The sequence below is a fragment of the Podarcis bocagei genome (genome assembly GCF_964188305.1).
Source record: "Podarcis bocagei genome assembly, chromosome: 10".
NCBI lineage: Eukaryota > Metazoa > Chordata > Lepidosauria > Squamata > Lacertidae > Podarcis > Podarcis bocagei.
In genome coordinates this window covers 41,220,733-41,233,996 of record NC_138135.1, presented here as the reverse complement: position 1 = coordinate 41,233,996, position 13,264 = coordinate 41,220,733, and the positions used below count along the sequence as shown (strand labels likewise).

Sequence of the window (13,264 nt, the reverse complement as noted above, 5' to 3'; positions counted from 1 at the left end):
CCAGATCCTTAAGAGCTTTATATGTCAATTCGTCACTAATGGTGCCCCAAAGGCTGCAGAAAGTCAGTGGAAGCCTGATGGAACTCAGTGGCTGGAACCCAAGGACTTCTGATTGATTCAACTCACTCAATGGGTGGGACAGTGATCTCTGTTGACTTCCCACTTCATATGTATTCCTCTTTAAAAACAAAAAAAATTCCCAAGGTTGTCTCCAACCCATGGGACAGCGTTTTGACGGTGGGGTGGGCAGCTGTAAAGAGACAGCTTCCACAAATTACCGTATTTTTTGCTCTATAAGACTCACTTTTTCCCTCCTAAAAAGTAAGGGGAAATGTGTGTGCATCTTATGGAGTGAATGCAGGCTGTGCAGCTATCCCAGAAGCCAGAACAGCAAGAGGGATTGCTGCTTTCATTGTGCAGCGATCCCTCTTGCTGTTCTGGCTTCTGAGATTCAGAATATTTTTTTTCTTGTTTTTCTCCTCCAAAAACTAGTCTTGTGGTCTGGTGCGTCTTATAGAGCGAAAAATACGGTACTTTACATCTGAACTTTGCTGGATCCAAGCCAAAAAGGATAAGAAATCACCATTTTTCAATTCTGCCCCCATCTTATCTTCATTCCCCAAATCCTCAAATGCATAAACATGAACAAAACTTATACTTACTAATGCAGTTTGCTTGAATTTGTTAAAAGAACTGTCAGCATGTACATCTAACTTTTGATGTAGCACTCTGAGGTCGTCTTCATGTTTCTTTGCAATTTCCTCTTGTTCCTAAATAGTGCAAAAATATATATATTTGTTTCTGTGTCCATTCTATTCTACAAAAATTTCAAATAGTTAATCTTATCACACTAAAGAAACTGAAAAGGATGTCCACAACAAAAGGCAATACTCGTCAAGTTTTCCAAACACAGAAGTCACTTTTAACTTCCTTTACTTCCTTATGCTACGTAGTCAGGACTTTTCCCCCATGAATGGCACTCAAAATAATGCAGTCCCAAGTCATGTTGGAAACACCAATTCACACAAATGGCACCTCTGTGCCACCACTGCCCAGTTCAAATGGCCCTGTGTAACCCACCATTTTCCATTCATTCATTCATTAAAAAAATTCTACAAAGCCCTTCAATTCAAAATTTCCAGGGCTGTTTACAATAACAGCTCATGCATTTTGTATTGTAAATACCTCTCTTGCTTTGGCCAAAAGGTGTTGGTACTTTTTCAACACTTCCTCTTTTTGATTTAATCTTGCTTGCATATTTGCAATTGTCTGGTGCGCAATTTTCAGAGCACGAGGAGAGGCAGCAGAGTCCTCCTCTTTTGGTCCAAGCTCTGCTATTATTTTCTCTCTCTCTGATGATGCTGGCAATCGAAGTCTCAGTTCATTTATGATCCTGTCTCTGGATAATATACTTTGCTCCGCTTTCCACAAAGCAGCTTCTTTTTCTTTCAGTTTCTGTAATAAAATAAATCTCTGTTACCAAAAACGACAAAAATAATTGAGAGGATTTCTTCTTCTTTTTTCAACATGGAGAAAAGAGTGGGGAAATAAAGGCAAGTGGGGAGCTGTGAAAAACAAGTGGTGGGGGCAGGACCAGAATAGATAGATAGATTATTCATTTTTAGGTCAACAGAACTAGACAACCAACAAAGAACATCACAGTATAGCTGTTTTAATCAAAGGCAGGAGCAACTGAAGTGCATTCTGGGAGCTACCTGCTTCCCAAGACATTGTTCCTGCCTTTGAGCACCAGGTGGAGTCAAAGCCCAACCTGATAGCCTGGCGCCTTCATTACATATCTTTAAGTGCCAGGCCAAACTGTTTCTCTATAACCAGGCCTTTGGCTGAGTAACATTCTGCGGCCTTTTAAATGGGTTTGTGGAAGAAATTATACAGATTTTTTTCTTTTTGTTCCATTATGAATTTTATGTTCTCATCTTATATTTTTACGCTGTGAATCACTGTGTGATCCTTGGGTGAAAGGTGGCATACAAATTTAATAAATAAAAGGTAAAAAAAAAGGTTTTCTGGAGTGAGAGGAAGGAGCAATGTAACTAAAGATACTTTCCTCTGCCGGAGGCAAAATCTCTAATCTACAAATCACTAAAAGCATATGATTCAGTTAGCTGAACAATCCAATCACCTCTTCTAAGGATTTGCAGGTGGCTTGCACTTCCAGGATAGTTCGGATGTGTTCTCGTATTTTCCTTAGAGCTTGCTCAAGCTGATGTGCAAGGGGCAAGCTGGGGTCTGGAACTGATCCTGTAGCTTCATCAAACTGCAGAGAAGGAAACAGAAAGGGTTGTTTTGCGCAGGCAGGCGGAGACCCCCAACCCCAACCCCAGACGACAGCCGGGTGGAATAATGACACTTGACGTGTTATGGGACTTATCAGTACGAAATCAGGTACCTTCTGAGCGGTTCTAATTATGTCCTTCTGCTGACGGTCATAAGTGTCGAGCTGACGTTCTAATTCTACTTCTCTTTGTTCCCAGGCCAACTGCCGCTCTTCATGGAACTACAAGATTTAAGGGGTTTAATAAGGACTGTACACAGCCTCTGAGAGCAGCACAAATATATGCTAGATACAGGAACATTTTCCACGTTACATGCAGCAAAACATTTGTAGGAGTTTTCTCTGCAGAATTTCTAAAGTTACATTATTTTTTTAAAAAACCAATAGTGCAACACCACTTGCTTTTCTGTACCTTGCTCTGCTGTACAATTTCTTCTTCCAGGTTATTAATGGTACGTTCGTATTCAGAAAGGATATTGTTCAAATATTTAATCTCTTCCTTTTTCTTGCCTAATTCGCGATTCAGTTTAAGGTCCTGAAGACGAAGCTCTTCAATTTTCATATGCCATTCAATTACCTGACAATACACAAATGACCAAATCTGACAACAATTTAAGGACCAAACTGATTCCAAATAATGCCAAACTACTGCAGAAAAAAAGATGAACTAGCTCATTGTGGTGTTTCTCTCAAAAATCAGGAGAATTTGGTTGAAAGGAGTGGTGGTTTGGAAAAAATACATAACCACGTAGAATCCTTGGTGCATGGGTAGAGGCACAAGCAAGCATCTCATGAATTCTTTGCATTTTGGCCCAGATTAACAAAATGAAGAATGTGTGCATGTGATTAAATATGAATACGAAAGAATCTGAGTGATGAAGCACTAATGGAATACAACACACATTCAAATGGGGGTGACTGACATTTTTACAGTGGAAATTGACATTCTGTCAATTGACATTGATAAGCAGATGCTGCTTTTCCCTCTTGGATAACCAAGGCAATAAAAATGAAAAATCAAATCAAACAAACCCCAAAACTTTATCTGAACTGAGAGTCAATTCTCAAATATATAGTTAAAGTTGTAATATCGCAAACCTTCTGTGCTCCTCTTGTATCTTTCAATGTGGCTATTAGTTCTTCTAATCCTTTTAACTTTGTCTCCAGCTCCAGTGCTCTGTTCTCTGCGTTTCGGCGCTCCTGCTGAGCAAGCTGGACCTCATCCATAGTCTTAAGTTTGTCATTCTGAAGCTGAATCATAGTTTTGGAGAACTTCTCCTGCTGAGCCAGGGGCAAAGCACCACTGAATTGTCGTCGCAGTGACTGTACAGTCTGGCGGAGATGCTTAGCTCTATTCCTCCCCTCGAGTCGTGTATAGTACAATGCTTGCTCTTTATCATCCAGTTTCTGCTCTAGGCGCATATTAGCCACCTCCATCTTCTGAAGTTTTGATATGGCAGCCTCTAACTTGGCCACAGCAGTGGCTTCACTAACCTGAAGGGCCACGATATGCTGATGTAATTTTGCAACAAGTGTTTTTTCATCTGATTGTGCCTGAATAGCAAGTAAGATAATATATATATATATAATCAAATGCATTCGCTAAGCATTTACACGGTATTGGGCATATTATCTGTGTCACAGGGGTGAACGGTTATGCTTCTAAGCAGAGATAGACCATACCTGAAAATCCAAAATCTGCATTCTGAGCGATTCCACTTCTTTCTCTCTGGATTGCTGGCGATTCTCCAAAGCATCAACTTGCATCTTGGCAATATCAGACAGCTCTTTTAGCCTAGCAAGACAATTGAAACCTATTTACCAAAAAATACTGCAAGGGTAACAGTATTCCCTTTTTCTTTTCCCCCCAATATGCAAATAATAAAAAACAGTACTGAAAGGATATATGTTGAATGGAACTGCTGGACATTTAAGGCTAGCAGATAAAAATGTCTAGCAGATGAAAAAGCTGTTTGATTCTCTATGCCTGAAGACTGTTTACAGGTTGAGAATGTGGTTAAAACCTGGAACATTGTCACAACAGCACTGTCACTAGGTCCGTATGCAGTGCCACATGGAATAGTTGTGTCACATAACACAACTGAGTTTTGATGCTATAAATGAGCTGTTTACATTAAGTTGTAGCCCACCACATACTGGTTGCATTCACATACAACACGGTTTAAAGCTATGTGGACAAGCTACAGCAAGCCTGAGCAAAAGATCTGACTTCCAACACTCCCCCTTTTGCATTCTCCTGCAGGTTTGGTGAAAGGACATCTTCAGAGTTTAGTTTCCCTTTTAAAGACTCTTGACTTAGGATTACACTTCAACCAGGTACATCTCATAAGAAGCCATTTTCAAACCCTAGGTTCTGCTGGCTTGTGAAACCATTGTTTGATCCTTGATTTGTGCATAACGCCAAGCCAAGATTCTGTAAAAGTGATACTATAACTTAGCAGAGGTCTTCTGAATAAAATGGCGAAGCAGGGCTCATTTAAGCCAGGCACTTCGTTTGGGCTCACTGAGCGTCATCCATACAGCACTAAACCATGATTTCACATTACAGTCATACCTCAGGTTACAACCACTTCAGGTTGCGTCTTTTTGGGTTGCTGACTGCCGAAACCCGGAAGCACCGAAGCGCCGAAGCGCAACCCACGCGTGCACAGACGCAGTTTGCGAACGTGCATCCCGCATGGATCACGTTCGCAACCCAAGCATCCACTGTACAATGCAATCCAGACCACTATGTTAAACACATGTAGGTTTTTTTTATAGCTGCTTCCAAACATAGATTCTATTCTGTGGAATTGTATAGGTTTCAGTTGCTGCTGCTGTATAATTTCTTGTAATGTTTTTATATATTTATTATATATTTTATACCTGCACACTCTGCCTTACAGGCCTTTTCCCACCTCGCCTGGGAAGGCTGGGCCCTGACTGACTTCAGCTACAAAAGTTGAGGCTGCTGAACAAACTCTTAGGTTGTGATATTGTTTTTGTATCTTTCTTTTTGTGATTTATGTGGGTATTTTCAATTTGGTTGTGTACTTTTTGATATGTTTTATTTGTTGTTATTTCTACCTTTGTTAATTTGTAATTATGTAAATATTTTCATGTCGTAAGCCACTGTGAGCATGGTTTTAACAATGGAAAGGCAGAATACAATTACAATAATGCATGTTTACTCTTTTGATTATTTTATCATAAAGCTGCCTGAAAAAATGACCGATAAAATTTAATTAAACAAAACTAGAGCGTACACAATTTCAACACTTCTTTTGCAAATCTTCCCCAAAGACCTCCCAATTACTCTTTAAACTTCCCCCAAGCAGCTCCAAGATGAGGAATGGTTGGGTTTTAAAGTGAAAAACTGGTGTCATTCCCCACAATTTTCCCTGTAAAAGGCTCCCATGACATGTGTGCGTGCGTACAAGGGAAGAGGGGGGCAGTTCTAGAGGGAAATTCAAATAAATTTGGAAATATTCTCTCCCGCCACACACACACACACACACACACACACACACACACTCTTCTACGCAGGGCTGAAATCAGAGTAATGCAAGAACCTTTAAACTTACTTTGATACTTCAATCTTGAGCTCAGTTTCACTTTTCTCCAGGTCCATAATTCGACGTCTATCTGCCTCGCTGACTGCTTTACTCACACTGCTTGACAGTTCATCTCGCAAAGACTGTTCCACTTTCTGTGCTTCAAGGTTGATCTTTGTAAGCTAACAGATGGCAGGTTTGGTAAAGATATTCAGAATCAGAACACTACATTCAGTCCAAAACAACAACCTATTAGTACATGGGTAGCCAACATGCATTATCAGGTGTTTGTGGCACACTTTGATAGGATTATGAGGACTCGTGGCATCCACAGCTGGCTGTAATGTAGAACACCAGCATGTCTTTCCTGGGCTGAATTTCCGCCTGCTCTGACTACTTCAAGATACAGGAGACTTACAAACACTAACTACAAACAATCTTGGATTCAGCTTGTGACAAACTTGCCAAAAAACGCCACTCTCTTAGTTCATGTGCCTCAAGAATTAACTGGGCGAGAGAAATGGAATGAGAGCCTTTCAGCAGAATGCACCAACATCCTGCGTATTCACATTAATCCACAGTTTATTTCTAACTACAGTTTAATGTGATGTTTGGCTTGGTCATAAAGCCATTTCTTCTGGGTGTTAGGAATTTGTCAACCTTATATGCATACTTCCCACCTTACTCAATAGTGTCTCTCAAAAAGTGCAGCATCTCTAAATGCATCTAGATCCAAGAAACTATTGGGGGGGGGGGAGCGCGCATAGGGGAATGATAGGAGTAATGAAAGAGAACAGTATGCTAATGCATTTTCCAACACCTTAAGCAAACTATGTAATCACAGCTCAGCAGCCAACCTCAGCAAACTTTGTTTCCAGTTCAAAATTACGTTCTTCCACTTGTTTTAATGTGCTCCGTAAGTGTTCGTACATTCGCTGAGAGTGCTCTGCCCTTTGCCTTTCATTTAGTTCTTTCATTTCCAGCATAGTAATTTTCTTAGAAATAGAAACAATCTCACTGTTTGTTATTGCTTTTGTGGCTTTATCTGTAGAACTGTCTCCTCCTACAAATTGACAATATAAATGGAAAAATTTAGTGACAGACACATTTTTAAAACCAAACTATATAAAATCTGCAGTACGGAACAGAGGCAGAAATCTTCAACTTTTTCAAAATATTTAAACATCTTTTGCATAGTTTAGAACTGGAATATCATTTATAATTGCCCTTTACCTTGTTTAGTTATTATTACTTCCCTTTTTTATCAAAGGGACTGGGTTGATCTTTTCAAACTTTGGCAGAATCTTGACAGGATATCTCACTTCTAATACACTACAGGGGTTGTCTTTGCAAATAAAACACTCTAATAACAGGTAAGTTGTACTAATGATCACAGATGCCTTTGGGGATATATTGAGATCAACATAATTTTCGCTTTTATTTTTCCCTTTAAAAAAAGTTCTAGACTTGTGTGAATACCATTTAAGAATACTAACGAACTTTCAACTGACTGTTTGGATTCTTGTTAATTTAAGAATAAGAAGGCTTGTGTTTCAAAATGTTGTTCAACTCTACATTTTAAAATACCAGGTTTACAGAGAAAACACGTATCATCTCATTGCAATAAAATGATCATCATACACAATGCACTAACCCAATTTTGCTGTTTGTTCCCAAGCTTGTTCAAGTGTATGAAGTTTCTCTTTTGTAATTTCCAGCTCCTTGTTTAAAGACTCAATCTGTTCTTTCAGGGATGCATTTTCACGCTGTATGGTATGGCAAGATGTAGCACACCAAAAACAATTTAAAGACAAATTAAAATATAATAACAGTTTAAAAACAAAAATATTGCTTTGTGCAAGCGGTGAGAGAACGTTAGACACCAATTAAAGGGATCTATCCATACAGTGCTTTCTCCTAAGTTAAAGTGTAAGTAGCTTTCAAAAGAGATCACTATGAAAATCACACCTAAGTATACCCTTCCCTCTCTGTTTTTATAGTTAAAGCACTAGTGGTCTGTAATAGTATTTGGGGAGGACAATATAAAGATTGTTTTCCTTTCAAATCCTGCCTACAATATTAGGCAGCTGAATCTTCTGCTGGACCTGCACCACCTACATAAAAAACAGATGGAGAAATGTAGATACTCAATCTAAAGTTATCTCAAAGTAGCATGGTAGTATTACCTCTAAGTGCTCCAAATTAGTTGTTCTTTGAACAAGCAAGTTATCTTTTTGTAGCATATCCCTGTATTTAGCCGTTAATTCATTATACTGTTTATTAGCCATTTCCAGATCATTCAGAGGTACACAATCATCCAACGCTTTCTGCAATGCTGCCATCTTGAAGGTTGCCATTTCCTGAACAAAGAAGGAAGAAACAGTCTATATGGCATTCGAAAAAGGAGGAATGCTGAAAGTGCACTCAAAAATACCGCAGGTCACTAGGAATATAGAAGCCAAACTGTATTGTGAGAATAGCTGTGGCATATATTGAAAAGTGCAAAAACAGCTTGGATTTTGCAGAGACGCTTGGAAAGAGTACATGATAAATCCTATTGAAAAAGAGGCTCCACACAATCAGGACATCTGATTTGAGTAGGAATATGACCCATATGGTGCTCTTATGAGCAGCTTGTGTGCAACACTTGGGATTCCTTTTCAAATGTTGGGTGGCACACAGTCGGTGCTGCCTGAGGATGTGATGCTGGAAATGGTTCAGGAAGCACAACCTCACTGCTGCTTTGCATACAAAAGCGTCTTGCACACAATTGCCATCTGAGTAGAGCTGGCATGACATATAAAAACATACCTTGAACCTTTGCAAACGGCCAATCTTTTCTCCAACTGCAGCCTCCACAGCTATTAACTCGGCCTTCATCTTCTCATTCTCTTTCCGGAGATGCTTCTCCATTTCAAGTACGGTTGTGTACTGCCTTGCCAGTGACCTTTCATTTACCCTCAGAACAGTTATTTTTCTACTGTAGTCCGCAAATAGCCGTTTAAAGTCATCGCTATTCTTTTCAAGTGCATCTAATAAATTCTGTGGGAAGATTAAAAACGTCACTGGCACTGTGATGTGAGTATTAACACAAATTTTAAGCAGTCAGTGGCCTTGATCTAGCTAAACAGAAGCAGATACATTGGTGCATAACAGGCCTCTTCTCCCTTCCTCCCAGTCCTATGCACTCCTGGAAAAGCCACTCCTGAGAACTGCATGAGATGAGACATGGACATGAGGGAAATCACTGCAAATCTCCCCTCAGAAACCTTGCCAGACCCCATATTATTTTTTATAAAATAATCCAGCCTTTAGAAACAGCATTTCAGGAGATGAAAGGGCTCATAGCAGGAAGGAGGTGGGAAAGCCTTGTTGTATCATGTGGAACTTGTCATTCCTGGCACCCAAGCCCATGAATATAGGATCACTACTTACATAATATTCTTTTATTTTTACATCATCTTGCTCCTTTTGATGCTCCAATCTTTTCTTTTCTTCTTGTATTTTTTCACCAGTAGAATGCCAGTGTTCCCTTTCACTAAAACAAGTAAATGAATGTTTAGAACTTTTTTCCTTTTTGTAAAACACATTATTGCAACTATTGTGTCATATTCTGCTAGGTAAAATCTGAAGTCTGAAAGTTCAGAACCAAAGATTTATAAGCTTCCAATAGAGGGGAAACAGATCTTAGAAAGAGCAAGTTAACTCTTCCATCATTGCAGAGAATGGCTGAATATAAGCATTATGTACTAGAGCTGAACAATCTTTGACACCAGAATTACTAAGAGTATTTGAAACCCTTTTAATTAATTTATATTTATTTATTATGAATAAAAAACTGTATTAATGAACTTTTTTATTAAGTACTAATTTAATAATTTTTATTAACAACATTAGTTTGCTGCCCCATAAATGTTTTCTTGGAAAAAAATACAATTTTTGTTCCAAAAAAGATAAAATACGCTATCTTAACTGTAGTGTTTGATTTTATGGTTGCATTGTAATTCACCTAGACACACCTTATTTATTGTAATTCACCTTCTTTGGATACTATAACAAGATATCATCCTCAGGAGCAACAATTATACCTTTGATATTCTTTATACAGCAAGCCTTGCTGGTGGCGGGCAACTGCAACTTTCCTTTTATAGTCTTCTAGCGCTTCTTCTAATTTCTTCAGCAGCTGCTCTTTATTTTCCAGTTCCTAATGATACACATCAAATTAATTGTATGACATATCTCAGCTTCAGTTCGAATGTTAATGTTATATAAAATGGAATGCCTTCCGATAACTATATGCTTTCTGAATTAAAACATTCTACAAAGACTGACCTCATCACATATATTTGTCTGTGGGAAAAGTTGCAATTCAAGATGTAATATCAGTTTTCACCTTAAATAATAACATTAAGGTTATATAAAAGATACGTGAACAGGATTTTGTTCCTTTCACTATTACTTTAAAAGCCATTGATGAGATACTCAACTGCCATGAATAAGAAACTCTGAATATAGAATGCTCTGTTTTTCATTAAAATACTGCATGGCTTTGAAACCACCATGGTATATACATACATATGTACATACGTGTGTGTGTGTGTGAGAGAGAGAGAGAGAGAGAGAGAATGGACAGAGGTAAACATGTTAAGATATAGCCACTAGTCAGTTTTAAAGTATTTACCTGCAAAAGGTATATTAAATATTCATTCTGTGAATTTATTATGTTTACACTAGATGGAGCCATTCCTTCCGGAAGATTTACTGCTTTGAACACCATACCGGCATCTTCTGATTGCCGCAGCAAATGGATCTCATTTTCTAAAGAGGCAACCTGAAACATATAAGCAACAATAGGGCACAAAGAATCACTGAAAAACTTTAAATATGTTAAGTATATCATTTACATGTATTGCAAAATATTGTCATTAGTAGCCAGAAAGCCTACACCAACTAAAAATGTTTCTGAAGCGCCACAATTTTTTAAAAAGCTGCTTCCAGTGATGGTCAGATGAGCAGCTGTTTGGGTGTGCAGAAGTTACAGCATCACTATCAGGGTCCCAGTACGCACCCATAATCCCCCACACTAAAGCAGCACTCTTTCAGTGGGTCTACCTTTGTCTATCAATCAAATCTTGCATGACACATATGAGAAGCTGTGGATAGAAACCCATGTGTACTTCACTTTGTATTGCTACCTAGGCTACTTTTGAAAGCTAAGATAGCCTGCATACCTTGGCATTTGCTTTTGAAAGCTGATTGGAAAAATTCACTGCTTCTTTTTGTGCTTCCCTCAGTTCCTGCCTTAATTCTTCATTTCGTCCTGTTAGTTGGTCAACTTGCGTCTTTAAATGTATGCTAGCATCGAAGTTTCCTTCTGTATTCTTTAATTCAATTGCCTGCCAACAATTGATTCACCATAAAAGAAAGTAAGTGCTTTCCATGAAGTTAAACTCTCTTCTCCTAGCCCTACATGGAGATACAAGTCTGGTAAATTTTCCCATGCATAGCATGCACTCTACCAATTGCCTAGATTCCTCCGTTAACAAATATACATCAAGTTCAATTAAAATTATATAGAGCCAAACAGTAAATCTGGCCATTTAAAGAGTAAAGCATGCTATCTGCATGAGGAATAAAACTGCAATAGAAAGGAATATTGCAAAGGTGTGATTCTACATATGGCGAATGTATTGGGGTGTGTGAACCTTTTCTGCAACAGTTAATTCCATTACCACATGATTTGTATAGCGTTTTAGCACACAGGACACACAAGATTCAAATTGGGAAGTGCAGCTCAGTTGCTTAGCCGCTGCACTACAGCAGCTTGACTACTATGTAAAGCAGATTCCCCGAGGGCAGACTACAGCAACAATCCAAGCTACAAATCCCAATGCCCATGCATTCAGTCTTTTCTTTCTTCTACTTTGCCTGTCAGAGGGAGAAAGCCAACACAGATTGGCTCTTCACACTAGGTCATGGCCCTGTGACCATTTGCTGAAGAGGGATGAGAAAGGCTCAAGAGAGATACCCCATGCCTTCCGGTGCAGACCATATCATAGTTGGAGAGAACAGCCTCCCCAGATAGCAATTATGTAGGAAGAAAGCAAAACCCTTAAATTTCAACACAGGTTTGCAAGCACCTGAACTATATTTTTGCTGCCCTTGTTGTTTAAAAAAACATTATACACTCCGTTCAAAGTATTTGGTAAGGATACACTTTCCCCTCCAAAACCCAATTTCCTTTATCATCTCATACCTGTGTCATGATGTACGTATGGCAACCAATCAGCTAAACAGATTCAGCCAAGCTAAGTAAGTAATGAAATACAGACTTACATTTACTAATCGTTCCAGACTAGGAATGATTACAGCAGTTTCTCCACCTTTCACACCTGGATCTTTCTGCATGTCCTTTATAGCTTGTAGGATTTCTTTCATGCCTTCTTCAAGGTGCTTATTTTCTTGCACCAATTCTTTTACTGCAATTACATTACATATAGTTCACTTCTGCACACTTTGCAATGGACAATTGCAAGTTCATATGTATTTCAGCTGGGTTTCTAATTATGGTATCCACACTTCCAAGAGGAGATATTAATGAATTTTAGCAAGAGTTGTTACTCAAAACGATTCATTCAGAAAATATTTTCAAACTTGGATTCTTTAAAGTCAATGTAGATACTACAAGGTTTGCAAGATTTATAAAACAAAACAACAAGATGGTGTATTTTTGCCTGACTCATTAACCATTGCTTTAGCACTCTTATTTTATAGTTAAATTGAAATTTATGCTTACATTTCAATTGAAACTTGGCTATCACGGCCCTGTTTTGTTCCAAGTCCCTGTCACGTTCCTTTAATTCTTTGGTAAGGTAGTTATTCTGCCAATAAAAACAGAATTACCATAAAAATGTGTTTCCAGAACTTTAAAAAGGCTCGTTTTTTAAACTGAGTTGTTGAAAAAATGTTAAATGAGACAAAACATCTAACCTGCATTTTGAACAATGTATGACAGCATATTGCATTTCATGTATTTCAAACAAAACAGCAATAATGTTTTTGTAATAAGGAGAGAATACTAAGAACAGTAATGTTTTTGTAATAAAGGAACATTACAATTTGCACGACACTATATTCAGTCAAAGAATACTATGTTATTAGAAAAATACTTATTAGTCTCTTAATATGGACTATCATGACTTTATCTCTCAGGCAGAAACCCTGAACTACCTCAAACTCCTGGCTCCTGTGTCTGTCAAGCTCTAGCTCTGCGCTTTTATTCAGGGTATTCTTGGCGAACAAGTCTTTCAATATCTGCTCGTTCTAGAGAACAAGTAATAATTAATGCATTTGAATTTCAACTCCTAAAGACTTTTATATTCTATATGCCTCACAATTCAGTTTTAACTATTTG

General features: G+C 38.3%; 1 protein-coding gene and 1 long non-coding RNA gene across 2 annotated transcripts in view; one reads left to right on the top strand and one right to left on the bottom strand.

Annotated features, from left to right (window-relative positions):
* CEP290 (centrosomal protein 290) overlaps window positions 1-13,264 on the bottom strand; it is a 48,356-nt gene that overhangs the window by 19,071 nt on the left and 16,021 nt on the right. The window contains exons 20-38 of the mRNA XM_081211177.1: window positions 13,081-13,173; window positions 12,647-12,731; window positions 12,187-12,329; window positions 11,082-11,246; window positions 10,532-10,681; window positions 9,939-10,054; window positions 9,286-9,388; window positions 8,662-8,892; window positions 8,037-8,210; window positions 7,505-7,616; window positions 6,708-6,913; window positions 5,881-6,032; window positions 3,980-4,091; window positions 3,395-3,850; window positions 2,709-2,873; window positions 2,411-2,518; window positions 2,144-2,278; window positions 1,186-1,455; window positions 663-770 (exon numbers count right to left, since the gene is read on the bottom strand). Coding sequence (XP_081067303.1) covers window positions 663-770; window positions 1,186-1,455; window positions 2,144-2,278; window positions 2,411-2,518; window positions 2,709-2,873; window positions 3,395-3,850; window positions 3,980-4,091; window positions 5,881-6,032; window positions 6,708-6,913; window positions 7,505-7,616; window positions 8,037-8,210; window positions 8,662-8,892; window positions 9,286-9,388; window positions 9,939-10,054; window positions 10,532-10,681; window positions 11,082-11,246; window positions 12,187-12,329; window positions 12,647-12,731; window positions 13,081-13,173 — 3,084 coding nt within the window. The remainder of the gene's footprint in view (window positions 1-662; window positions 771-1,185; window positions 1,456-2,143; window positions 2,279-2,410; window positions 2,519-2,708; window positions 2,874-3,394; window positions 3,851-3,979; window positions 4,092-5,880; window positions 6,033-6,707; window positions 6,914-7,504; window positions 7,617-8,036; window positions 8,211-8,661; window positions 8,893-9,285; window positions 9,389-9,938; window positions 10,055-10,531; window positions 10,682-11,081; window positions 11,247-12,186; window positions 12,330-12,646; window positions 12,732-13,080; window positions 13,174-13,264) is intronic.
* Window positions 4,928-13,120, top strand: LOC308596365. The gene is made up of 3 exons (XR_014012495.1): window positions 4,928-5,283; window positions 10,585-10,736; window positions 13,063-13,120. It is a non-coding gene; the product is annotated as an uncharacterized lncRNA (long non-coding RNA).